This window comes from Sebastes umbrosus, chromosome 17, assembly GCF_015220745.1.
Source record: "Sebastes umbrosus isolate fSebUmb1 chromosome 17, fSebUmb1.pri, whole genome shotgun sequence".
NCBI lineage: Eukaryota > Metazoa > Chordata > Actinopteri > Perciformes > Sebastidae > Sebastes > Sebastes umbrosus.
Genome location: NC_051285.1, coordinates 21,866,098 through 21,894,034, shown reverse-complemented (window position 1 = coordinate 21,894,034; position 27,937 = coordinate 21,866,098). Strand labels below are relative to the sequence as shown.

Genomic DNA, 27,937 nt, shown 5'->3' with positions numbered 1-27,937 from the left:
GTCTCTAATGCCTGGAAAAGAAGGCGAGATGCACTATTTAATTGGTGTTTACTCCGATTTCTCCTGTTTTGGTTTAGTGTATGTTCTTGTCAGTAATGAATTTTGTTGTTTAAGTTTATTGAGATTTATTTATTAAGTTTTGTGGACAATTAAAGTCTGAAATTTTTGTTTTTGTTTTTTCCTCTTTGTATTTTGTCTGAAAATGTAGCCTACAGTATACTGTATGTATCTATTATATATATCCCTGATGTGGATATGCATGACACGATAAAGTGTAATTCAGTCATTCATCCAGTGTATAAGTCGTAAAAGGTTATATAACTTAATGGACATTCTACAAAACTAGGCTATGTGTAAGCCTATAGCTTTTCAGAATACTTGTGAATTTTCTGAGAAAATTATTTTAACAGATTTTGTCAGTGGGATCGAATTGAGTTGCATTTCTAAAGATGTCTAAGTAAAAGTAATAAGAACCTGTAGATGGATCCTTATCTCTGAACATTCTTCTAAATGTAATTACTTCATCCAATTTGCATCTCCCTTTGTAGGCTAAATTAATGCGGGGTGCTAAATGTGCTCTGCATGTTAATTATACATATGGGTGAGAAATTAAATTCAATGAAAAAAAAAAAAATCTGTCTCAGTAAGGTGTTGGGCCACCATGAGCAAAATGGTTTGGAATATGGGGACTGCAAAGGCCATGGCGTATAATTCACGTGTTTACATGGATATGGCATAAGTATCCCAGTTATGATCACATCATATTCCAAATATGATCAAAACCAGGATAAGCCTCATAACCGGGATATTCATGTACCACACTATAGGCCATTCAGTGAGTCCTTAGTCCTTGGAAGCTCCTACATTGGAGGATTATGGAGAAACATACTTTCTCCTCTCATTTAGTTAGGTTTTTCCTTTGATTTATGGTTAAATTAATTATTTTCTTAACATAGAATAATATGAAGAACATTAAGAACACACACACACTTGCATACAAGAAGAACTCTAAAGTAAAACACCACTCAATTTAAGAATTTACATATTTATTCTTATGGCTTAGAATTAATTTTCTGTTCTGTGAGATTTAATAACTATTCCAACCCAAGATAGCAGAGACCAGAGGCTGTGATGTCACACTGATGTACCGCTCCGAAAAAAGAGCTGCTCCGCCGACAGCGAAAAGAATGGTGATGAATATTTTAGTGCTTAAACTACCACCGGTATATTACTGTAGCCTATGGTAGGTTTTCTATTACGGTGGCGCTTTCAAACACACCCTGAGTCACAGAAAAAACATCTGCAGGAGTCATTCTATTTGGTCTGTACCTTTACCTGTCAGCGTGACATCACAGATTTGGTTTGGATGGAGGGAATACAGATGGAGCTGTCCTCGCCGTCATCAAAATATCACATTCCAAAGCTGACATTCAGTACTATTTCCCTGCAAGATTATCAGAAACTTCCTCATACCAGGATTTAATTAAAATGGCCCACGACCGTCTGACTGTGTCTCAGAATCAGATTTATTGGCCAAGTATGCATACAAGGGATTTGACTCTTTTTGATCATAATTATATCATTTCATGTATAATTACATACCTATGAACAAGATCAATAAGTTTGTACCATACAAATATTTCATCTTAGAGTTACACCTTGACCACCTGTGCAAATAAAGATATTAAATTGATGATCAAAAGCCTCTTCCTGATTAATTATTCATCATTTTTGTCTTATGAAATCCAAAAATGTAAGCACATTTTTCACGATTTTTTTTTTCACATTTTTTGACAACACCGATATGACCACAAGAAGCAAAGCAGCGGGTGAAATTATAAAAGAATGATTTGATTTCTTCTTTCTTTTCACTAACATAAACAGGAAGACGGGCACACTCACTCACGCACCGTATCAGACCCCCACCAAATGTACCGTTTCCAAATTCTTTGACGTTCCACTGTTAGACAGACTCTTAGCAACAAGCATCAGACAGACTGAGCGGGCAATAAGCGACAGCCAGGTCAACACAAAAAGCACAGGGGTCACTGCAACAGTGATGCATGAGATAAATATAGAAGTCCTTATGGCCAGATTCCCATAACAAATCTGACAAATGTTTGGAGATAAATCCAAACCCCTTGCAAAAAGCATGCAATTGTATTTTGGCAAAAAAAAAAAATAAAGAACGTCTTTCAGTGGAAAAAAACTAACAAACAGTTCTGCTGGTTGAACAATAGCTCTTTGCTGGTGCGGAGCAGCCTTGCAATGTAGGAGCATCTTTATCTTTGACAGACCAATCTTCAAGACAGGACCGAGAGCGATGTCTTTTACGTCCAAGTCTGTCACATCAGTCACTTTTGTGTTGTGTGGGGTAAAACTCTGCAGGAAGGCTAAAAGCATTCCAGTCCAGTCCCTTCTTTCAAGTCACTGCGGGGGGAATCTGACTGTATCCAGATGGGAAGGAGGAGGAGAGACTGGATGTATTGCACATATGCATCCACACGCACACACTCACACCAAGCCCTCTCTTTTTTTTCCATGTCTTCATCATCTCCTCTGGTCCTACATCACGTTTTCAAACAGCTGCATGGATCTCATCATGGTTTCATCCTGCGGAGAGAGAACACAAAGTAATCAGGGCAGAATGATGCAATTAACTAGCAACGGACTGAATCCCTATATATACACAGGAGTAATGTACAGGCTGCATGACGACAGCAGCTTCAACATATAACATCATTTTCATTTGCTCATTAAAAAAGAGTTTCAAGTGTTACAAAAACAAACACCAGCATGGAATTTCCATGCTCAAATTTTGAATTCATTTCTACATACATATAAATTAAATACATAAATTTATGCACTTTATGTATTTAAAGAGGACCTATTATGAATATTTTCAGGTTCATACTTGTATTTTGTGTTTCTACGATAGAACATGATTAATTGATTCATTTTCTCATACTGGCTGGGCTGCAGCACCTCTTTTCACCCTCAGCCCAGTCTGCTCTGATTGGTCAGCTGGCCCACTTTGTTGTGATTGGTCAACCGAACCAAACTCTTCGGACTCCGCTCCAGCGCCGCTCTAACTAGCTGTGTTTGAGGGTGTGCTAAACTAGCCGCTAGGCAGGTATTATGCAAATGTGTTACTTGGTGACATCACCACGTTACGGAAGAAAACGTGGGACTTCAAGCAAAGTGTTTCAGGCAGTTCAGGGGTCTTTCTGTGGGGGAGAGAAATTCCCTTTGGAGTGGACTTTGGGCTTTGTAGTTTTGTAGACTTTTTACATGCACAAAAAACTATATAACACTAAAGGAAAGGGGAAAAGCAAAAAAGCATAATATGTCCTCTTTAATTTACATTTTATACACAATTCAGATGTAGGACAATACATACCTCCTGGCAGGCTATAATAAACTCCTCTAAAGTCACCACTCCGTCTTTGTTTTTATCCATTTTCTGTAGAAAAAGCAATATAATATAATTTGAATCAGTATCAAATAGAAGCAAATATTTGATAATTATGTTGTGTTCATTGTGAGCTCATGTTGCAACGAACTTAGCATACAGAAACTGTAGAACACTGTTCACACTATATAGAACACCATATGGATAAGAATAACATATACTACTGCAGCAAAGTGGCGTTTATGGACCGCAGGAACTAATGATATAAAACTTTATAAGCCTTATCGAAAACTTGTCGTACCAGTAAAAAATATGCAAAGTGTCTCCATAAAACCAGAGAGGTTAATTTGGGAAGCTATGGGGTACGATAAGGGACATTAAGATATTGTTTTCCCTCATGCTGTGCAAACACAGTGGATTTAACATCACCTGTCACTGTTGAAAAAAATGGACTCTTATGTATGTTAATCTTATATTTTAGAAATTAACCTGGAAAAAGGCATCCACATGCTGCTGCGGGACGTCCCCCTTTATTGCAGGGTAGGTGAACTTGCCCATCATGTCATAAATGGCCCTCACAATCTCTGTCATTTCCTGAGAGAAGAGAAGATTCACACATTGTGATGAGACATAGACATTAGATGACACTCTAAACTCTGCATCGATAGTGAAAGCACAGTCTCACCTCTCTGTTTATGTAGCCATCTCTGTTGATGTCGTAAAGGTGAAACGTCCACTCAAGCTTTTCTCTCAGTGTTCCTCGCAGCAGTATAGACAAACCCATTACAAAGTCCTGACAGCAATGCAAAAGAGGACAACGTTAGATACCGAAAGCATCGCAGCACACGGACGTAAAGAAATTATGGATATTTTACACAAAAATGCAATTACAAAGGAGGATGACTGACCTTAAACTTAATGGAGCCATTGTTTGTAGTGTCAAACGCATTGAAAAGATAATGTGCATACATGCTTGCATCTGCAACACAAAACATTAATGTGTAAGGTTTCTCAAAAAGCTTCATGGAGCAATGAAAGAGATTCAAAAGCATTTCACTTTACCTCCATGAGGGAAGAACTGTGAGTAGATGTGTTTAAATGTCTCCTCATTTACAACACCACTTGGACATTCCTGCGGAAAGAAAAGAGGAATTATGTTTAGGTTCCTCTACTCAATGGGATCCTGTTTGTTGGAACAATTCACCAGAACTGTGCAGTCATGTGATCCCAATCATATTTGTCCCTGGAGTATCATCTGGCACAAACATATTTTAGAATGTTAGCCAGCATAATTAGCATGCTGACATTTGATTCGTAATTGTATATTTGAATCAACTGACACAACTGACTTTGTTTAGTACAATTAACAATATTCTTTTTTTTACCTTCAGCAGAACATAAATAGTTCTCAGTAGCTTAATTGTTCATTGCAAGGTCTTAAGTTTGGGATACATCAGCTTCAGTTAAAGTAACATTGTTGCTGAATTTTTGTTGTACACGTTTCATGTAATGCTACCAACAGGTCAAAGTTTTAATTTGTCCAATACGTTAATTTATGACCAGATTCTGGCAGAAAACTTCAACAACAGTCACATTAGTCTCAGCTGCTCTTTGTCTTTTGCATGCTAACACACTAAACTGAGATGGTGAACATGGTGAACATTAACCTATACCTTTTAAACATCAGCATGTTAGCATTGTCACATGCTACCATTAGCATTTAACTCCTGTACAGCAGTTGTGTCTAGAAGGTAATCTCCAAATTGTGAAAACTTGCAACTTATAAAAAACTCTCTGCCCGACGACCTATCCTAACCTTAACCATTCAAGGTGGTTAAGTGCCTAACCTCAACTTTTCGAGGTCAATGCCTAACCTTAACCAAACTATTCAGGTCAATGCCTAACCTTAACCATTCAAGGTCAATGCCTAACCTCAACTTTTCGAGGTCAATGCCTAACCTTAACTATTCGAGGTCAATGCCTAACCTTAACTATTCGAGGTCAATGCCTAACCTTAACCATTCAAGGTCAATACTTAACTTTAACTATTTGAGGTCAGTGCCTAACCTTAACCCTTCAAGATCATTTCCTAACCTTAACTATTCGAAGTCAGTGCCTAACCTTAACCATTTGAGGTCAATGCCTAACCTTAACCATTCAAGGTCAATTCCTAACCTCAACCATTCAAGGTCAGGTTAGGACCTTAACTATTTGAGGTCAATGCCTAACCTCAACCATTTGAGGTCAGTGCCTAACCTTAACCATTCAAGGTCAATTCCTAACCTCAACCATTCAAGGTCAGTGCCTAACCTTAACTTTTTGAGGTCAATGCCTAACCTTAACCATTCAAGGTCAATGCCTAACCTTAACCATCTCGTGAGAGTTTTTGCTATTTGTGCTTTACCTTATAGACACGACTCTGTAAAGCCTCGCAGAACCACAAGTATGGCAGTGGACTCTTAGTCTTGTTCAAATAGAAACAATCTGCATGGCTAGATACCATTACCATTTTTTATGAGGGTGATCTAAATATTTAATGTTTTAGGTATCTGGAATGCACCAATGTGATCTAATAATAAAATCTGAGTGTGTGATTACATTCTTGAAACCACGATAGAGGATCTGCAGCTCCTGTTTGGTGAAGTTAGTCTGGGCTTCCAACTGATCAAGCCCCTCTGGCCTGTGACACACCGTCGTCATCTCCAGCTCATCGTCGAATTTATCTACATGGGGAGAGAAAAAGAGAGAGATAGAAAGAAATATGCTTATTACACAGAATCATGTCAAGACTTCTACAATCCCTGTTTAACATATGCTCTTCCCAATCTTTAGAAATGTGAAAAGTGTAATACACAGGAAAGAGACAAGTCAGCGAAGCTTGAGAATGTTAAGTCGCCAAGAAAGATATCACAATTTTTTATTGGACGGCAGAAAAGAGCGCTCACGGGGGGAAGCAAGTGAAAAAGCATAAAAATAAGAGCTTCACATAGAGGTAAAAAGAGAGAAAGGACAGGTTTGAGAAGATGTACTTGACAAATGGATTTCCCCTTAGGACTTGAGGGATGTTATTAATGGCGACATGGTGCTCTGTATCGGGTGCTGCGGAGATGGATGTTGGATGTGAAGAGTTCTGGTTCTGCTGCGGGCAAGTGTTTGTCACTACGACTGTCTCCAGCTACAGGGCAACGCTATCATCCCGACATCCGGCAGTGGACACAGTACACACACCAATGAGCTGTCAAACATGAACAAACATCCAAGAGAAAACAGCCACATATAGTTCCCTCTGGAAGCCTTTATTGCATTCACTGGCAGCATATTTAAACATAGTTGGTAGCTTTCATATCCCAGCTGGTCCCTGTGATGTAAGCAATATATTTTGCTTTTATAGTGATATTATATGCTACACCCTTGGATGAATTATTTCAACGCAAAGATCAAAAACCTCTTTAGATCTTGCCAAACTCCACAATGAAAGCTGGCCAAATTAATGACTTGCTCCCATGTATGCACCCACAAACCAGCTTTGGATCTGTGTTAGCAACAATTGGCTCCGTCAGCCTTTAAGAAAAGGAGATTAAGATTAATATAATACGCCTGCTTTTTGGACGGCGGCGATGACTCATTCATTTCAACCCACTCAGCAGCGGTGTCAAGATTAATCCCCAATGCTGAAACTGTATCTAGTGTCACGCATCATCTGCCAGAGGCGATATTAGAGTCATTTGAATTTGATATCAAATATCCTGTTGGTCATCCGCTTTTTAGCAGTTCCCCCGAGGACTTCAGCTGTATGCGATGAGTGCTGAAAGCTCTCATTAGCTGCATTAGTTTCTTTGTACAAGAGTAATTGCTTCTGCTTTAATCTTTGAATCGTCTTCATTTGGATCCTGTTTGTTATTTATTAGATTTCCGTTTCAATCAGGTCCGACTCTAATCCTTTTGGTGCCCAAGGCGAAATTTGGATTTCTAACACAAATCAGACATCACAATGGTTTTAAGACAAAAATTTAGATTTTTATTTTCATAAATTGCTGTATTTATTGCAATATAAATAAACAGTTGGGCCCTGATGTTGTTGTCTTAAAAGTGTTTAATCAGTTTCACTACTATTTACACTTTTATGAACAAATTAGTATGGCCGGGCAGATGAAAAAGTGTGAGAAAGAGAGTCAGAGGGGTGAAAAGTGTATTTATTTATTTATTTATTTATTTGTTCATTTGTTACTTCAATGCAGAAAATGGAGAAGGGCACCCACTGGCATTAAAAATATATATATACATTATTATTATTATTTTTTCAGATGGCGACCAGCACCCCCAGAAGGTGGTGCCCTATAGGCAACCGCCTATATATCCTATGCCTTAAGCCAACCCTGGTTTCAATCTATGCAAAATGTATCAACTATCACTGTGTTGAGGCTTCCCTATAGCTTTATGCTAATTTAGAAATAATATGAAATAACAAAATGCGAGTTTAAAAGAGATCTTCCACATGCACTGAAAACTATAAGAATAACCCTGAAAGATACTTTGCCAGTTTAGTGTGAAATGAGCATATTCTGAGACAAATTTGTTGCCACTTTTCACATATCGGCCCCTTTTTAGGCCCTTTTTTTCCTCAAAGTTTATTGTAAATGCTTAACTGGTGCAGAATATTTGCTGTCAGTTATCAGCTGAACATACAGCATGTGGTTATATATATATATATATATATACAGTACATCGCCTCCTCTCAGCTCCTGTTGCGATCTCATTGGCTCTTGTTGTCATGGGGATAGACGGAAAGGATGAACAGTGGTGCGTATACTGGATCAACTGATTAAAAAAAAAAGGTGTCAAAAACAATTTGTACATGTATCTTCCCTGCGAGTAAAAGCCTCTCATAACAGGACAGCATAACAACAGAAGTGTCGTTTTTTTTTTTTTGCTGTTTTTTTGTATGTGTGTGTTCTTTCAGGTGGGGTGCATTTGCTTTCCTGCAAACGCTATAGTGTGATCGGAAACAGATGAAATGAAACGAGGGCGAGAAAAGGAAACAGGCAGGAGGTGTTGATTAGAGAAAGAGGGGGTATGGAGAAATGGGAAGAGAGAAAGAAAGAAGGAGGTGGCAAAGTGTGAAGAAAAAAAAGGTGAGAGAAAGAGAACAACACATAGCAGAATAGGATCACACAATATGTTTGGAGGACATAAAAAAAACAAATGGGATTTTTGAAAAGTCAAACAGTAGGTTATTGATCTCGGAGGCATGATGATGAGGAAAAGGGACATAGTGATTTGGAGCTGCTGCCTGGGGGTTTAAAACACATATTGATGATAAAAACCGTACCAGTTGACAACATTATCAGATTACCATATTGTTATATAACTAAGGGATTTACTCTTTTTCAGGCACAGAAATGCTGCAGACTCTCTACCAGCAGTTCCAGTATTGATGCTAAACATTCATCAGTATGCGCTGGGAGGGAAGTGTTACATGATTGGAAGTGATGGAGATAATTATAGGTGTGTGTCAGATGGTGGTTCTATAGACAAACCAGCAGCTCTGTCATACTGTTTACGCCAGCTGCTGCAGCAGCTTCAGGCCAGTGGTGTTTACACACACAATCAATATGAGTGACTGGTTGTTATTAAGGTGCTGCAAGTCAAAGTGTAGCTTTGACTCTACAGGTGAGATTCAGTGTGCTTTTGTATGAAGTATTTGCCCCTTTGTCAGCTGACCTTATAGTAATAGTCACACGCTTCTTCGCTTTCTTGCTGAGAGTTCGATGAGAAGATCAATATCACTCTTGTCTGTGCAGTAAAGAGGCTATAATGCTACAGTCAGCAGCTGGTTAGCATATCTTTGCTTTCCATTAACCACACTGACAGTAAATATTCACGTATCTTATGTGCCTCAACACTCAGTGTGAAAGCCTCGGTTAGCCCTACACAACAGCTTTTTGTCAATTTCTGTCTTGTGACAGTGAATTTTTTTCCCCCAAAAGGGTCTTTTGTAGGACATGGCAGAGGAACAAATCGGAGATCAGCGTTTTTGGATTTATTGTCAGTGCAAACTATTTCACAGAAACTCTTCGGCATAGCGTTATCAAAGAATGTATATTGCTAAGAAGTGAAAGTCAATTGTTTGTTCCGTTACAACGCCAGCAACCAGCAGCAGGCCTGCGCCTCCGCCTTTTTGGACTGCCAATAAAACGTCCGCCTACAAAGTGCAGTACAAAAATAAAACAAAATGATTTCTATTCTATTGTCATCATTTAAATTTCTCTACCAAAATGGCCTGTGTTGAACAATAAAAAAGATTATAAATATGTATACTATTATAACTACTTACTTAGCCTACCTATTTATTATTCAACTTTTTTCCCGGTCGCTTCCCAGAGGAGCATAAAGAGAGCGATAGTCATAAATGGAAACCCAACACACAGATTTTGAGAGCAATCTCAAACTTTTTCATGTTACCTCCAAAATCGATGTCCTATAGACCACAGACCATGGATATATAAGAGGTTGTGTTCTGTGCTTTTGCCCTGCGTGTTAGTAAATAACCTACAGCTACATTAAATCCTGTTTATATCATGCTACTAGCGCTACAAGCTACTGGCCGATAGCCGGTTGTATGGGAACAGAGACGTTAATACATCCATCATGGTACAGGCTTACAGCATACAGCCCATGGGTGTATTATAAGATAATAAAAGTGATGAATTACAGCCAATATATCCATTATTATAGCATCATAAAGCTAGCAGGAAGCTGGCAGAACCGGATATGTCATATGAACATACAGTTCTGTTGGACTGATGCACGTTTATTATGCCGAGGAAAATAACTCTGGATTTGGCTATTAAATAATTTTACAATTTTTAGGACATAATGATTTAAATGAGGGCTATCTAAATGTTCATACTGGGAAGTTGATTTACCTCAAAAAAATACCCTTTGATTTACAGATGTAAAGTGGACTCATTGGTGTGTTCAGTCCAAAATGGCGCCATCTAGCGGCCATTGTCAAAAAAGCACCGGAGTTTCGCCTCTTTGCTTCTATCCTCTTTGCTTATATGGCGCTCTTCCTGGAGGGGCTTGGACATAAACTACGAGCACACGGATGCGTTCGGCTGAAAGTCACCAGGGAACACGGTCACTCGTTGAACTGAAACACCTGTGCGTTGAGGAGCAGGAGGAAGAGAAGTTCAGCCATCATCCTCCTGCGCCACTTTCTCCTCAACAAGTGCCAAATAATAAGAACATTATGTGGCCCCTCGTCACCATATAATGTACCCATAATAAGCTGCAGGCCTGCTGGTGAAAGACTCTTTTCAACCGTCAGTCGGATATAAAGTGGCATCAGTGCTTCACATCAGACTGAACTGTTTGTCCTTGCTCTCCTTTCAGAGAGACTGTAATGAAATCACTTCAACACCAAGCCCCAACCAAGTCTCCTGCTGTCAGCATCAACAGTAAGCTCATTTTACAGTTTTGGACTATAGTGGCCTGTTTCAGTATTATTGTTTATTGTGAGTAGTTTTTTTCTTCAGTGTACAATTAGATTTGATGCTGATGTTGCTGCCAGCTGTGTGTGTGAATATGTGGCCGCCGTGCCAGACTATGTTAAAGTGTATTTTTTAATGCAGGTGCTCTATCCATATGCTTTATTAATGATGTAGTGTGAATATGTGGCTGCTGTGCCGTGCCAGGCTATGCCATGCTGTTAATGTTTGCCTTATTGGATCAGAATCAACTTTATTGGCCAGGTATGAGTAGGCCACACATAGAAGCTACCAGGACTCTGGTTATTTTACTCTCATTTTACATAGAAATGCAGCTAAAAGCAAGGCCAACAAAGCTGAACAAGAGTAAATAAGGAAGATAAACATATAGGCTATATATAAAAAGAATAACATATGTATTGTATCAGGCTGATTCTGTAAATTGTAAACAATAATACAGCAGTGCAATGAGTGCAAATGATTAATGTAACAGGTAGCTTTACACACACAGTAGATGGATATGTGCATGCAAACATGTCAGGTGCCTGTAACATTACCTCTGATGATGATGATGATGATGTATAAGGCTTCTATGATTAAACTGTGGTGCATTCAGGCACTATTTTGGTTAACATATGCGTTTCAGAACCTATTAAGGGGATGTTTGGTCTGAGACGGTACGCCACTGGTCCAAAGGTTACAAAAATTCACCGACTAGCAACTCTAAAGCTCCCAAATTAAAGCTTCCTGGAGTTCCTGATTGTTGCCTTGCAACCTCATGGTGACGACAAATCTCCAGGAAGTCACTGTGCCGAGCCATTAATTAGTCAGGCTCATAACCCCCATAAAACCACAACGTGTCATTGTATACTTCCATTTTTATACTGATGAAAGAAAGGAGATATAACGTTGGAATTAGTGAGCTTTAGAGCAGTGATTCTCAAAGAGGGGTCCAGGGACCCACCATGGGTCCGTGGCACTCTGCCAGAGGGTCTGAAATAATTTGCTATAAATTATAAAATTTTGCTGTATCATTAAAAAGTACATATCTACAGATGGGAACCATTTGTGCCAATTAAACAAGCATTTTGTGTCCAGTACTCCTACCCACGTTGGCTCTGGGCCAATAGAAATATGACTGTGACACACCACGTCAATCTGTCATGAATCAAGTAACCATGGTTACCCGTGCCAACCTCATGTCTGAATTCATTTAAAATCTATATTACAAAGTGGAATCTTAAACTTACAGTTAAATTAAAGCGTTATTGATGTTACAGAGCCGCCTGTCAACGTTCGTTATGAACATTGTCGTCACTACCGCATTGCATTGGGGGATATTTATGCCACCGTAGTGTCCAGCGTTGCATACTGTAATATTTCACCGGAAATAGTATGCAATTCACGTACTATTGGTTCCATAGTAAGGTTTCGGACACACTAAAATATCTTGCATACTGTTTTAGTGTACTAAATTGAATGTTAGTGTTGAATTTCGGACGCAACCCAAGTGTATTTCCCAAAAAGAACTATTCCTTTATTTCTAATGACACATACAGTTATTTCTATTTTCTTTTACTAAATATTTTTTTACATTCTTGCCATGGAGCGACAACAGCTGTTGCTTCAAATCTTCGGTCTTTGCTTTGACTTTCGTGTGTGCTTGTGTTGTGATTCCTGACAAAACAGACACCACAGACGTAGCCTATCCACCATACTGGTGAGCTATAGAATGACTGGTACTGGTACTGCCAATGACTCAAACAGCAAACCCTCCAGACAGAAATATCAGTTTTTGAAACTGACATATACAGCACATGTACTGCATGCTCTGTGGGCTACAATATCATGTTGATAGCTTTCTGACTCAGACTTATTTTTATTACTACTTTGACCTGCCTCTCTGCCCCATTTCTGGCGCTACACTGTGACACTTATTTCCCATCCTGGGGGGATCAATAAAGTCTTATCTTGTCTCATCTTATCTCATAGACTTGTGCTCATCTGGCAGCGCAAGACAAACTTTAATGGAGCTTTAAAAAACTGGATGACCTCTGTGCATTTTGTTCAAAGGCTTTTTATCAGAACAAGGACGAATGATTCCATCTCATAAAAACAAACACCACCTCTGTCTTGCGGGGCGCTTTATACGTCCACCGTCACAGAGCAATTGCTTTTGTTTGCCAGTTCATCTATTTTATCTCCGCTTCACGCTGCTATAAATTTCCTCGTTCATCTCCTGGCTGAGTAGCGTTCACTCTCCCCTCTTATGCCCCCTACAACCCAGTCTCCATGACAACGAGGATCTCAAGCATAAGGCCAGGGAGAGGTATGATATGTGAGCTGCCTGTTAATTCACATGCTCTCGCCTGAACCCCCTCTCTCTCTCTCTTTTTCACTTACATTCAACGGCTGTCCGCACAAAACACACATGCAGTCATATAGAGTCAGGAGCAGTGATTTTGCTCTCCAGTTATTTTCAAGGACGTATACTTCACGGTGTATACTGTAATCACTCCATCGCTGTTATGCCTCATACCTCTTATTGCTTGATCTCTCGCAATTCTGCTGCTACTTCCTTGAGTGAATATTTCTAAATTTTTCTAAAAAAACCCCAGCTATTCTTATTTTCTTTCTTATACTCTTGTATGTATATATAAAAAATGCATCAATGCTATTGGTTAATGTACTTTACATGTCATTTGGTTACATGTAAGTAGCATTAGTTTACATAAGCTGGCCTATTTTTGCTATTTTTTTGACTGACTTCCTTTTTCAATAATTTATAGTCGCTCCACAGAGATATGGCAAACATATAAATGTTGTTGTTTACGTTAAAAGTATGCAACACGTAGAAAATAACATATTACAACCCATATTATGAATCACAATTGCTCCGTGGAATGCTTTCTCGCTCTGCTCACTCTGTTGCTCTTTTGTCTCCTCTCCATCTTTTTTTTTTTGTTAATGTTGACGTACCTCTGGACGGTCTCCTCTGCTTGGTTTGCATGGTCAAAGTGCCCACCACTGCACCCATGTTGTCACCGTGGAAACCGGCCCGGTCAAACAACCCAGAGAGTGATAGTCCTTTTGTTTATTTCAGGATTCTGTCAGCCCTGTCGTCAGGATCTGCCTCCACGGCTCTTGAATCTTAAAGGGAGGAATTGCCCCTGTTGATTCCTCCTCTTTCTCCTCGCTGGCCTCAGATCTGTTACTGAGGGACGAGTCTCTTCTTTGAGCTGCTTCTCTTGGATTTCTGATTCCTCTCTCCAAACACACACAACCACACACACACACACACACTCACAAGCTGCTCCTGCCTTTCTGCGCCACTCCCTCCGTTCTGTGCCTGATTCTACTCATCTGTCAGCCTTTCCCCCTATTTCTAGCTCCCTGCTCATGCCCTCGTGTTGTTGTGGAGTGCTGGTAACCGATGCAATAATAACTCTACTAACAAGTGAATGGTAGCAGGTGAAGGACATGAATTTTAAGCTGACAGATCCTGCGCTTTAGATTTGATCTATCTATTCTTATTTTATCTTCTTATTCATTCTTATTCCTCTCTTTATTCCCCTAACACACATATATACATGCACACACTGAATAGTGTCTGCTCCAGTTTGCACCATGAGCATGTAGATAGCTGCAGGCTGCCCACTGGTGTGTTAAATCACAACAGTAACATGGCTAGACCTTTTTCCTCTCTCTCTCTCTAATTCTAATGCAGAGGGCAACAGAGATTTAGTGATTTTTTACTGCCGTACAAACAAGAACATTAGAGTGTTTAATGGTGCCAATTAATATTCATGGAGCAGCTTCAATTTGAGACAATGAGACTGTGTGCATTGGGGGGAAAGGGAAGCTTTGGGAGTGAGTAACGTTTAAGTGCTAGGCATTAAAAACCACACAGGGATGTCAGAACGTTTATTACTGTATACTATAAGTGCTTTTGCTACTTAAACAAGATCATTAACTGTGGTAAAAGCAGCTAATGAGTAAAAATATGTCTAAAACAGGATAATATTATAGGATTTGATATGTTATCTGACATACAAGGGCAGTGATTCTCAGCAGGACTCAGCCGAAGACCGCGAGTGCTTCTGTGTGGTCCGTGTACTGGAAAGACACAGAGCGAAGCACAGAAAATGTCTTTTTAAATATTCCACTCGCTGCAGGCCTATATGTAAATGCTCTCTCTCTGCCTCTTTTTTTTGTGTATATGTGTGTGTGTGTGTGTGTTCAGAAAACCTCTCTTTGTTTAAAAAATTCATGGACTGCCATTTTTTACAATGACGTTTCAGCCTCCTTGTTTCTTGAAAGTTGCGTTCCACCTCCTTTGTCGGAGCTGTAAAAAACTGCAAAAACCATGTGAAAGGTGGCATTAAATGGCAAAAATGCAGAAAACCCCCCCCAGATCTACGATGTATTACGTCACGAGATAAGAGCCTTAACTCTGTGGTCTTTCATAAATGTAATATTCATTCCCTGATAGTTATGTAAGCGTTGAAACTTGCCTCATCACTGCTGTGTGTTTGTCCACGCTGCAGGGGACTGCACAGAGCTAAGTATGTAGGTCGTTGCAAGTAAATTTGTGTGTGTGTGTGTGCATGCAGTTTGCTGAGAGGATTTCCCAGGTGGGGCTGAGGTAAGGACTTAACATGCACTGATTAATTAAACATAAAGCCATGCATAATTCTGATAAATATACACCTCGCTCACGCTAAGTGACCTGCAGCCTCCTTTTCCTCCGTTCAAATACTGTCACACTAAAAGTTACCGCTTTACCTTTACAGATAACACTAACTCATATCATTGTTGCATTGATTTCCCCGCATTTCTTTCTATTAATTATTCATTACTTTTACTTCCTGGAAAAATCAGCAGTCCGGGAAGCACAAATTACAATTACAAGTGGTATCCCTGATGTGTAAACAACCTTTCCCCTCCGCTTCTCCCACTGCAAATAGAAACGAGCCCCCTGACACACATACAAACACTTGCAGATGGAGAACTGAGTATTCAGAAAACTATAAGCAAACCGCCGTAATCGCCGTGACAGATGTTCGCCATCTGGAAGCGCCTTTCTGCACCGTATCATCCTGCACGCAGCGTCACTGCACTGCAGTCTGACCTCATAATCTCCTCATTATCTTTTAAGCAGTTCATGATCTACACAAGTCAGCTCAGCACCACCAGCAGGCAGTACAGTGACGGGACACTGCTGACAAAGGTGAAAGATCAATAAACATTTGTTAACACATCCCATCTTTTGTCAGGATTTATCAAGTGTTACTCACTTTGTCCTTTGTATATCAATTATATGCCAATTCATATCCATAATTATCAATAGATGCATGTTTGCACGACTTTCCTTTTCACTGACTTGCTTCAGTTTATTTCAGGAATCTCCCGCTTCATGTGGCTTCATGTGGTGTCCTCAGTTAGACCCCCGCCTCTCTGACTGAAACCGTTCTTTAAATGTGATGAAATAATAAATCATTCTCAAGGCTCAAGAAATTAAATTTGGCAGAGGTAGGAACAGCTACTTTAAAATACTCTTTTGAGGGAAACTACAGTCTCTGTGTTGGCATGAGATGGCAGATCTTTCAGACCTGGTTCTCATCATTAAATTGTTTTCTACTGCTCTCTTCTTCACCTGAATGTTCCTCTTACACCTGCATACTCCATGTTACTATTTGTGCTTTAAAGCTGCAGTCGGTAACTTTGAGCAAATATGATATGATGTTATTTTCATAAAATTGCCACTATATCATGACAGTAGTGCAGACAGATAATATGTGAAAAAAAATCATGTTACTCTGTGTCATGTTCCTGTGCTTTGTAATGGCATTTGCAAGATTTCAACGTGTCCGAAGGAAAACAAACCAATCAGAGCCGATGAGTCTCTGGGCAGCAGTCAATCACTGCTCGCAAAACTGGCAAACTCTGATCAAACAGTCAAACTAGGCAGCACTGATCAAATATGAATCAATATTCTGTTACTGTAATGCCTATATGTCTCCTCGAATGTTTTCAGAAGCGTATTTTAGTGTACTGTTTAGCTGTAAAATTAGAAAGTTTGCTACCATGTTGAAAACAGTTGGTTGTTTTTGTTCGGGCGTGGTAGAATCTTGCAAATGCCATTAGGAGCACTAGGAGAACACACAGGAACATGATTTATTTTCACAGATTATATGTCTCATGCACTTCTGTCAGGATATAGTGACAGTTTTATAAAAAATTAGGGCCGTCAAAGTTAACGTGATAACACCAATTTGTTTTATTGCCACCAATTTCTTTAACGCATTAACGCAACTTGCGATTTGTAGGTTGTAGCAGGCTAAAGCTAGAGTGAAGATATTGGCATCATATGAAACTAAACAACCATGTCATACTAGCTTTAGCTCTAAATTTATGCTAAATTTTGGTGAGGGAAAACTGGCATAGTCATTTTCAAAGGTGTCCCTTGACCTCTGACCTCAAGATATGTGAATGAAAATGGGTTCTATGGGTACCCACGAGTCTCCCCTTTACAGACATGCCCACTTTATGATAATCACATGCAGTTTGGGGCAAGTCATGGTCAAGTCAGCACACTGACACACTGACAGCTGTTGTTGCCTGTTGGGTTTGAGTTTGACATGTTATGATTGGGCCATATTTTTTTATGCTAGATGCAGTCCCTGTGAGGGTTTCTGGACAATATTTGCCATTGTTTGTGTTGGTAATTGATTTCCAATAATAAATATATACATGCATTTGCATAAAGCAAGCATATTTGCCCACTCATGTTGATAAGAGTATTACATACTTGACATATCTCCCTTTAAGGTTAATTTTGAACAGATAAAAATGAGCGATTCATTTGCGATTTAATCACGATTAATCATGGTCAATCATGCGATTAATTGCGATTAAATATTTTAATCGATTGAACTATAACTTTTCATTATATTTGTTCAAAGTTACCGACTACATTTGTAAGGAGAAGTTAGGAGTCCTGAAGTCTGGAGTCCTGGTATCTTCCACACTGCACAGTGCCCTAAATGTTCCCTGGAAAAATATACCACTGGCTCTATTCAATGAAATGGACACACTCAAGTAGCTGTACATAACAACTGAAGCATTTTCAACTGTGTCTAAATAGGGTGATTGATAAAAGTCATCACAGTCACAAATACACAAACGTGAATAGCTTTATGACGGTGTTCATATCTGTGTGAATTGTATCTCACAACGTTTTCGTGAATCTATTATCTATTTTTACTTTGCCAGCACAGAGCTCAGTGTCGGCTCCTTTTCTGTTATGTTATGGTGTTACTCTTTGAACAGCAGGTGGCGGCAGTGTACAATATTTCCTGGTACAATCAGCAGCTTGGGTCACTATTGCAAGCTCATATTGCTTTTGACTGAATACAATATGAGAAAAAAATGAACAACAACATATGAGCGTGCAGAATCTATAGCACCCTGCTACAATACTACACATCACCCAACCATCACCATACTGTTCAATGCACCAAACACTTGTCCATTACAGTAAAATACGATCCTATAAGTAAATATCAGATAGTAAAACAATGAGGCTAGAGAGAATTAATGTGGAGAAGGAAACACACAGAGGAGGCAAGAGATAAAAATAAATCTAGAAGAAGACGGTTACATAAAAGTGTATAGCGAGGTGATGTAAAAAATTAAAAGCAGAGACACGCACTGTCAGCTCCGTTCCACTGCTTTTGCAGCCACAGGAAAAAGTGAAAGAGAATGAGAGGAGGAGGAAGAGAAGGAGTCTTGGGGGAGAACACAAATACAGGGTAATGCTGGGTAATTCTGCCATATGTTTTTGTCATAGTATAGAGCTATGGTAGAAGTACACAGGCCATAGATCGGAATCTGTTCCCGCAGTGGGGGATGATGCCACTCTTGCTGCAAGGTTATGCACTTAGAGGACACATGTGACTCGTAATAGCGAGGGACAGGTGCAGCATGGGGCCGGATGAGAGGCTTTCTGTCCTCAGCTACACTGTTTCCAATAGGACCTGTACGAAAAATGGTGTAAACACAAGAAACTGTATATCTCAGTAAAGGCAAACTCTTCAAAAATAATCACCATTTTGGTCTCAACATGATTTTTTTAACTGAACAGTGGTGACAATTATGGGATAATGCTATGCAAAGCTATATATAAACAGTAGCACAAGTGGAGGACAGCCATAAAGTCAATGAACTGACTCTGTCCTGTCCGTGATGCAGCAATATTTACCTCAAGTTTTCTAAGGTCACAGTGTGTGTTATTTGTTCTCTCAAAAGTTAAATAGTCCTGCTTTTACGTGAGATGTTGTGAAGGGAAGCATAACAATTTCAGGGTCATTATTTGTTAAAGTAATATGCAAGCCAGTATCATGGGTTTAACTACAACGTTTACATTTTAATATTCAATTATAATTTTTCGTTTCATGCAAATAGCTTGGTTAGTTTTGTCGGACACATCACATATGTGAATTTTAATACTTGGGTTAGGGACAATTGGCTCATAGCTGCCAGTGCTAAGTATGAATTGACTGAATTGAAATGACTGTTTTCCAGTTTAAAATTCAAATATACCTGTGCACAAGACAAGACAAGACAAGAGTGTTGCATGCATGGACACTGTCTTGATAGTTTTGTTTGGCTGTCATTATAAAGAAATTAAGCAGCAGTTGCTTTTTTAGAGAAAAACAAGTTATCAAAGTTTTATTTTTTTGCGGATTTACAGATTACAACAGAACGATTTAAAAGCAGAACTATGTGAAACAAGAGTATAGTACAGTATACAATAAACATTAGCTACTAGGGACTTAAGAATAAGTGGGGCAAAAAAATATATTATCATCTATCATGTACAGTAGGGCAGCCTGTAAGGCACTCCATCATGTTTTCTCAATTTTAAGGTCACCCTAGAGGGCACCTCATCACGTTTTCTCCATTTGAAGGGCACCCTAGAGGGCACTTTATCATGTTTTATCTACCTAAGGACATCCAAGAGGGCACTTTTGCTGCGGTTTGTTTGAACACGGGGGCACCAAGGGTTGTGGTCGCCCATCCTGACCCCCCTCTTAAGTCCACAGGTGATAGGGCCCAAGGCATATCGCCACCCAACCCCAACTCTGACATTCCAGCTAAAGGTCTTAAAATGATTAAACATGCTGCTGCATTAGCATTTTAAAGGTGAGTGGGCACAGTTTTACGGTTCATGTCACTATCTGTAGAAGTGTGTGCAGGCAAATGTGCTTAACAAACCAAACTACTGGAGATAAGTGTGTGCTGGAGATAAGGGACTTACATTTTTCAGTCTACCTGACATGCTTGCGTGTGCAAAGCTGGTTATGCATGTGTGTGCATATTTTCATGCCTTCTTCCATGCATATGATAGCAAGCAGGTCCTCTGAAAATCCTCTACAAGTTAATTGTGCAGCGAAAGGTTTCAATCTGGAACGCAACTACCACAGTTAAAAAAAGACCATTATCTTGCATGCTATAAACCTACATAGCAAGATCAACTCTTGAATATGTCTTATATGTTATCATGCCCAAAGATTATATATTGTTTTCCATGCTGCAGTGCATACAGGTTTACTAAAATGAGATGATATTTATGACCTTGCATGCGGTAAATGTAGCTCTTTGTCCATTTTTGGTTGAGAATATACTCAAAATGTATATTTTGGACAGATTAAAAGGTACAATCTGTGATCTGAAAGTAAACAAAAGCTAGCCCTGCTGCTAAACAACAAACACACCAACGTGCAAACTGGTAGTATGCACATTTATTGATTTTTATTTTAATACATGGACTAACAGTGGACAACCACCAGATTTAATACAATGGTTTGTTTGGCTCAGTAAACATTGATGAAAAAAAATGGCCTGGGTTTGGAATTACATTTTGGTTGAGAAATGCACAATACAAACTTTCTATGCGTATCATTTACTGTATATAAATTTATATATGAACCTTCTTCAAATTTACATGGAGACAAAATGATGGATTGGGCCTTTTGTTTTAATACAGATCATTTTGTCATTTTAGTTTATTAATAATGAGAAGTGATTTAGAGGATTTTATACCCCATGGAAATCTTTTATTTATGTTTTTTTTTAATTTATGGATTCAATAACGGGAACATATGTACAATATACGATGCAATCTGTTGTGTTATTGTTAAATGTGTATATAAAAGCTTGGGCATTTGATATCACAATGAAGAGCTGATATTGCATAATTCACACTTTGAAACACACATTACACCAAGTGTTGTTGTGCTAAATTAGAAAGCTATCCTTATTTTCTCTCACACTAGCAGGACAAAACACGTATATTTAAAAAAAAAAATCCCACTGTGGATTGAAATGATGGAATCAATTCCTATTTTAGACCACTTAATAGTTTGTCTCGAGGCACCTTTAACTCAGTGACATTCAATTATGGAGTTAAAAGAAGACACAGCCCCTGTGCTGCCCAATGCACCATGATGTCAACCTTAAGTAACATCAGGTCAGTACCTTGTGCTGCAATCAGCAAAGCATAAAGGAACATTTGAGGAGAAGCAGCAAACACACGCAGAGGCACAACGTCAAGGGACTAGACGCTCAATAGAATTCACACTCCATTTCATCAGCTGCTCATCCTTTGAGGATGTAGAGGGCACCATAACTGGCTATCTAAGGATAATGAAAGGAGCCCAGGAGGTGTCACGGAGAAAAAAAACCCCTCTCAAATTAGTAATTCTTGCTTCGTACACACAGACGACTTAATTTATGCTCTGGATTTAATATCGTTTTTGGCACAAGACACTCACTTAAACAAAGCCAAAAAGCCAATCCTTAATGCAAAATATGTTAATGCAGGACATAGGCCAATGTCTGAACGTCAGACTTATTCCCCCACAGTATTGCTTTACTTTGGATAGTCCAAGCAGTTGAAGTTCAGCCTCTTATTGTAAAAGTAGGTTTGGAATTGTTCACATATATCTGTATTTTATAAAAGGCTCCGCAGTCTCTCAGTTTTTAGAAACTACAGATACAGATATGAGGCCTCATCGCGTTGCATGACCTAGATAGTCAACCCATGCGGCCATAAGTAGGCTGTATTATTTCTAGAATAGCACAGAAGCTGATGAAGCCACCGCTTTAGAACACACCCGCAGCAGGTTTCATTACATTTCATTAAAGTTGTAGAAGCTACTTTACTTTATATCAAAAGAATGTCATACAAATATGCATATACTTTGGAGGTTGATTTTAGCCTTGTTGTCCATAGGACAGCCCCACTGGACAGCCACATCCCAGGTAACAAGGCATAAGTAATCTGTGAGAGTTCGGTCAGTATGAAGGTAAAACAGAAATCAAAAGTGGATGGATTACTGCTTTATATGGGAAGCAGTGATATTATTGCTCATGTCAATTGCATATTCATACTTATGATAGAAAGTGTAGAAAATTCCTGAGTAGGATCAAACATTATATGAGCTGCCGGCTATAAAGTTGTGTTCTTACAAATAGCTTGCTACTTTTGAAAATAAAAAATAAATTAAAAAAAGACTGCAAGAAATCAATTCCTGGCAATGGTGCAAATGATTTTGAATAAGAGTATCCAAAGGTTTCTGGTTGGAAAGAAAGCATCTGGAGACTATCGAAGGTGACAAAAGATGGACAAAAATGCATAGCCCTGAAATTCATGGTCCACAGTGAGCGTTTAAATGCAGCTGCACAGATATTTGCACATATGTGTGTGTATGTGTTTAGTTTAAAGATATATCCGACCAGAGTTTTTCTCAAGAAGTGAGAGCAGGTCAGTGTGTTTCATCAGACTTGCAGCTGCCCTCTGACTTGGTGACTCATCATACTTTTTTCTTTTGCTGTTAAGGTAAAAACTAACTTTGAACTAGAGGATGATGGAGGTCATGAGGAGAGCGAGGGCTTTTATCACAAATATGATGAACACAAGGTTGAGAGTGCATCGCAACTTTTGCCCCAAGGGGTGTGAACGGATGACGCATACGATGTGGCCTCATCATTCAGCTCTTGAAGGTGGACCCAGATCATAAAGGAGGGGGCCTTATCCATTGCAAGTAAAAGGTTTTTGAGGACAGTGTCGAATTATAGCAATAGCTATTTTTGTAGCAGTGATGCAAAGTTATGTGCAATCAGAGGTTTCCAACCTATTTGGCTTGTGACCCCTTAAAATATCTACTTATGACCTCTCATTACAGGTTATGGTCGTTATGTTTACAGAGATTGTGGAATTGTGAGCAGTTCAACCAAAAAGTGAATTTTCCTTCTCAGGGTGTTTCATTTCAGGCTATTAAATAGGCGTTATCAGTCGCTATAAGGGGGCCTGCTACACCCACTAGTAGGTTTTTATCATCTATTCACATGGTAGATCACAGAAAGAAGGTATAAAAGAACACGACAGTGACCTCTAGTGACCTTAGTAATTATGACGGGAGCAGAAGCGGAAGTCAACAAGATGTTTTTCCCTAAACCTAACCAAGTGTTTTTTTTTTGCCTAAACCTAAAGAATTTGTTGTTTTATTGCCTAAATCTAAAGAATTTGTTGTTTTATTGCCTAAACCTAAAGAAGTTATAGTTTTATTGCCTAAACCAAACTGTTTTTTTGCCTAAATGTAAAGAAGTTGTAGTTTTATTGCCTAAACCTAAAGAAGTTGTAGTTTTATTGCCTAAACCCAAATAAGTTATAGTTTTATTGCCTAAACCTAAAGAAGTTGTAGTTTTATTGCCTAAACCTAAAGAAGCCTTTTTGTTTGTGTTCAAAACGTGACGTTTCATTCAGTTTTACATGTTAGAATGTGTTGCTTTTAACGTAGCAGGCATAGTAGGCCCTTACTGACCCACATCTATGGTGCTTATAGTGACTGATAACGCACATTTAATGGCCTGATAACAGTCAAATTGGAGGTTCATTTGAAGCAGTTTTAAAAGCCCCCCAAAAAGTGAAAATATCCAGTATTTCACAGAAATATCTTTTGACCTCTCATATTTATCTTGGAACCTGACCCATAGGTTGAAAATAACTGTCCTCTATGTTAAAGAGCCTCAAATCCTCTAATTCTATATTGCTCATCCGACCTGATGGTTCAATATAGCTGCCACGAGCCATGTCCAAAACAGAAGTTCTTATTTAAATCAAGATATGTGTTGTATTCTCACATCTAACTGTGTTACAATTGAGCACCACTGCATCATCAAATAAGACAATAGGAGCTGAAACTCTTGCAGACTTAGACTTGCAAAGCAAGGGCTCAGTGTTTTGCTCAAGGACACTGTGACAGAACACATGGCTGTTGATGAATAGACTTCCCTTCGGCTGGTGTGGGAGTTGAGTGTTGACCTCGACCACATGGCTGCTGCAGCTGCATCAAACAGAACTCCATAGTGTCAAGCTAATGGCATCTATGGGCTTATATAGTGAGTGTGTTTCAAAGAAGGTAAGTTGGTGGCTGTTGACATTAAACATTTTTTTTTTTTACACACTGTTGTATGAAAACATCACGTGGTTGACATCTGTCGGGTTTCACTCTAATATGTTGTGTGTAGCCCTCTCACAAAACCACATCGTATCTAATCAAGTACTCATGAAAACTAGAGACCATCTTGTGATGGGATCACACCATAGACAGTATATAAGAAGTGGACGTAGTAGCCGTGACGTCACCCATTGGTTTGTGGACTGCCTTTTTGAAACCACAAGTTCGGCATTTTGGCCGTCACCATCTTGGTTTTTGGCCGTTGCCATCTTGTTTTTTTTGCAACCAGAAGTGACGCAAGAGGGTGGAGCTAAGTACAACCGAATGCAGATAAGACATTTTTAGGTGTCCAAATTGTTACAATTAGCTACTATATGACGAAAACACGTACAACTCCCAGACCGGACAACGCCGTGGTAGCGACCTTACAATCACAAGGTAGCCACACCCTAAAGCATACCCTGCTTTATCATCTATTTGACTCTAAATGGGACCATAATTTACAAGATGAACATCATGCTGTATTGAAAAGACTTGAAACTAGAGAGTGAGAAAATAAACTCATGTTTACAATGTTTACTAAGGTAATAAATCAAGTGAGAAGTAGGCTCATTTTCTCATAGACGTCTATACAATCAGATTTCTTTTTGCAACCAGAAGAGTCGCCCCCTGCTGGCTGTTAGAAAGAATGCAGATGGACTTCTGCACTTCTGCATTGGCTACACTTTTCAGACCCAGATGTTACCCAATGATCACAATGGGGTTGACATCTGTTTGGTTTCAAGACACTCTAATATGTCTAATATGTGTGGGATCACACCAGCCATGACTCTAAATCAGACCAGGGGCCTGCCCCCTACTTCTGGCGCCCTTGCTCAGACCACACCCATCTTTGAACTCAGTCTTCATCTCAGCTACACACTTATAAAGAGTCGTGACTGCATCTTGCACGGCTGTGATGCTATTACAGTGACAAAATCTGTCCACAGACAGACAGACAGGAATATAAACACCTGGCAAAGTACTCAAAACCGCTTCTGTGATAGTTCTCGTTACAGTAGGTGTCATGATGACTCACACACGGACTCACAAAACAATACCAGCCACAAACTTTCGCGGCTGAACCGTGTAAATGCACATTTAAATGAAAGATGTACAGTGAACGCATCTGAGAGTAAAAGAGCAAAAAGCCACAGTACCTTTCGCGAGAGTTCCTGAGACCAATCTCTGTAGGGACTGGATTAGTTTGAGCACCCCCTGCCTGCAGCGGCAGGTACAGCCAGCCATCCTGAGGTTGAGGTAGAGTCAGGGGCAGACGGGGCACAGGCTTCACCAGAGAAAAACTCTTTCTTCCAATATATCTCAGAAAAAGGTTTGCAAGTGTCTCCACAGTGTCCTCTCTGGAGATATTGCTGCTATAGCGTGGGCAGCGATCCTTATTGCAAAGAAGACTCTCAGTAGTTTCTGTGATGTAACATCTTAAGGTCCTTTAAGGGGATCCTTGAGGAGAAAAAAGTAAGAACTGTGATGAGTAATAATTCACCTGCAAAATATATTACTAGTGTAACTTAAGAACAAAACAATGTATATTCTCTTCCATGCAGTGAGTACCTGTTAACTCAACCATTATTCACTGAGGTCAATCAGAAACTGATGCTCACACACCCAAAGAAACACTCACATACACACACTGTGGTGAAGTTTAGAGGCAGGTATTGAAACAGTGCTGCCAAAAGAGCCAGATGGGCAGAAATGCTGATTTGAAAAAAATAAAATAAAATCCAGACCTGTAGGTCAAAACTTTTAAAAAGCAAAGTTGTGTTCCACAAACCAAAATGAGGCAGAAGTTAAATTATTTAATGGACTCCAAACGTGAAGCGCAAAGAGCCGTGTGAGCCTGGAAGTTCTGTTTTTCCAAGAAAAATAAAGCAGATAACCCAGTCCGGTTCTTCTCACCTCCTCTCCGTACTTGTCTGATCACTCTTTTCTTCTCCTCCTCTTTGTCTTGTCTTGTGTCTTGTGGTGTTGTGAGGTAGCAGTTCCTGTGTGTCCAGTGTGAGGTTTTGTCTCTGAGCTGCAGTGGGAGCCCTGCGGCTGTGGTCTGTGGAGGAGCTCTGCTCTGGTGCTCTCAGCAGATCTGTACTGCAGAGAGCGCCCAGCAGCCACCACTGTACCCGCCCTCCCTCTTCTATGCTCCCTCCTCCTGTCTTGGATTTGTGCTCCCTCACTCTCAGTCTGGCTAATGCTCTTTCTTCTTTTCTTTTTTTTAGAGCCTTCACAGTTGCATGATCCAGTAAATAGCAAAATAGCAAGGGGGCGGTTAAGGTTGGTGGTTCATGGTCATTCAAGGCTAGAGCCCAGATACCTGTGGCAAATAATCAAGTTTTTATGAACTATTACAACATCTTCTCACACATTGTGATAGCAAATGCCATAAATAGAAATTGACATTCATTCATAGCACCTACAGAATTTTACTGTGAAATTCACACATCTTTCTTGGACACATCGTCAGTGCTGTTATATGTATTTTTGAAAGATGTCACATCACAGCTTATAGTGAAACATCAGTGATACAGTCCGTATTAAATCATAATAATATCTTTATTTATAGAGCACTTTTCATACAAGAGATGGAGCTTAAAGTTCTTTACAAAAGAAGTGCAAAAAATGCAGCACATTCAAACAATTATAGGCAATAAAATTAGACAATAAGAGGGCAGTAAAAGTGAAATTAAAATCGGAGACCATTAAGAATAATAAAAATGGTAGAATTAGTAAAAGAAAGTAGATAATTAAAATAAAGTAATATAATATAATATAATATAATATAATATAATATAATAATAATAATAATAATAATAATAATAATAATAATAATAAACAGAGACCATTACAAATTATAAAAATGGGAGAATTATAAAAAAAGTAAATAATTAAAATAAAATAAAATAGATAATAATAATAAAAATAATAATAATAATTATAATTATAATTATAATAATAAACAGAGATCATTAAAAATAATAAAAATGGGAAAATTAGTAGAAAAAAGTAAATAAATAATAATGTTTATAATAATAGTTAAAAACAGAGACCATTAATAATAAAAATGGGAGAATTAGTTAAAACATACTACTACTACTACTACTACTTCTTATAATAATAATATAATGACAACAATCATAATAATACATAGAATGACATTAATTATAAGCTAAATTAAATAAATAGGTTTTTTAGCTGTCGCTAAAAAATGTTCACAGAAATCACACATCGGTACATTTTTGTCTGCCTCATGCATTAGAATTCAGGGCTTTATTGCACTTTCTGTGAGAAATTGTCTCTACCCAAAAGTCACATAAAAGAAGAAAACACACTATCTTGTGTCAACATATGGAACTCCTTAGTTAAAATAACAAGATACACAAATATAATTATTGCACACAACAACGCATACCCATTAACTTTCTGCTTTTTGGCTGAAAACAGAAAGAGGTCAGTCTGGG

The 27,937-nt window shown here is 38.9% G+C and overlaps 1 protein-coding gene across 2 annotated transcripts; it reads right to left on the bottom strand.

Annotated features, from left to right (window-relative positions):
- Positions 1–1,029: 1,029 nt before the first annotated feature.
- On the bottom strand, positions 1,030–26,565 carry kcnip1b (Kv channel interacting protein 1 b). Of its 2 annotated transcripts, XM_037749276.1 has the most exons (9): positions 26,385–26,565; positions 25,628–25,928; positions 6,011–6,135; positions 4,475–4,544; positions 4,321–4,391; positions 4,098–4,205; positions 3,902–4,006; positions 3,401–3,463; positions 1,030–2,613 (listed from the first exon to the last, which is right to left on the bottom strand). In XM_037749276.1, the coding sequence occupies exons 2-9, from the start codon at positions 25,713–25,715 to the stop codon at positions 2,566–2,568; spliced, it is 678 nt and encodes a 225-aa protein (XP_037605204.1). In that variant the 5' UTR covers positions 25,716–25,928; positions 26,385–26,565; the 3' UTR covers positions 1,030–2,565. The 2 variants fall into 2 exon arrangements, with proteins under 2 accessions (XP_037605204.1, XP_037605205.1); XM_037749277.1 differs by lacking the exons at positions 25,628–25,928; positions 26,385–26,565 and adding an exon at positions 13,882–14,403.
- Positions 26,566–27,937: the final 1,372 nt, after the last annotated feature.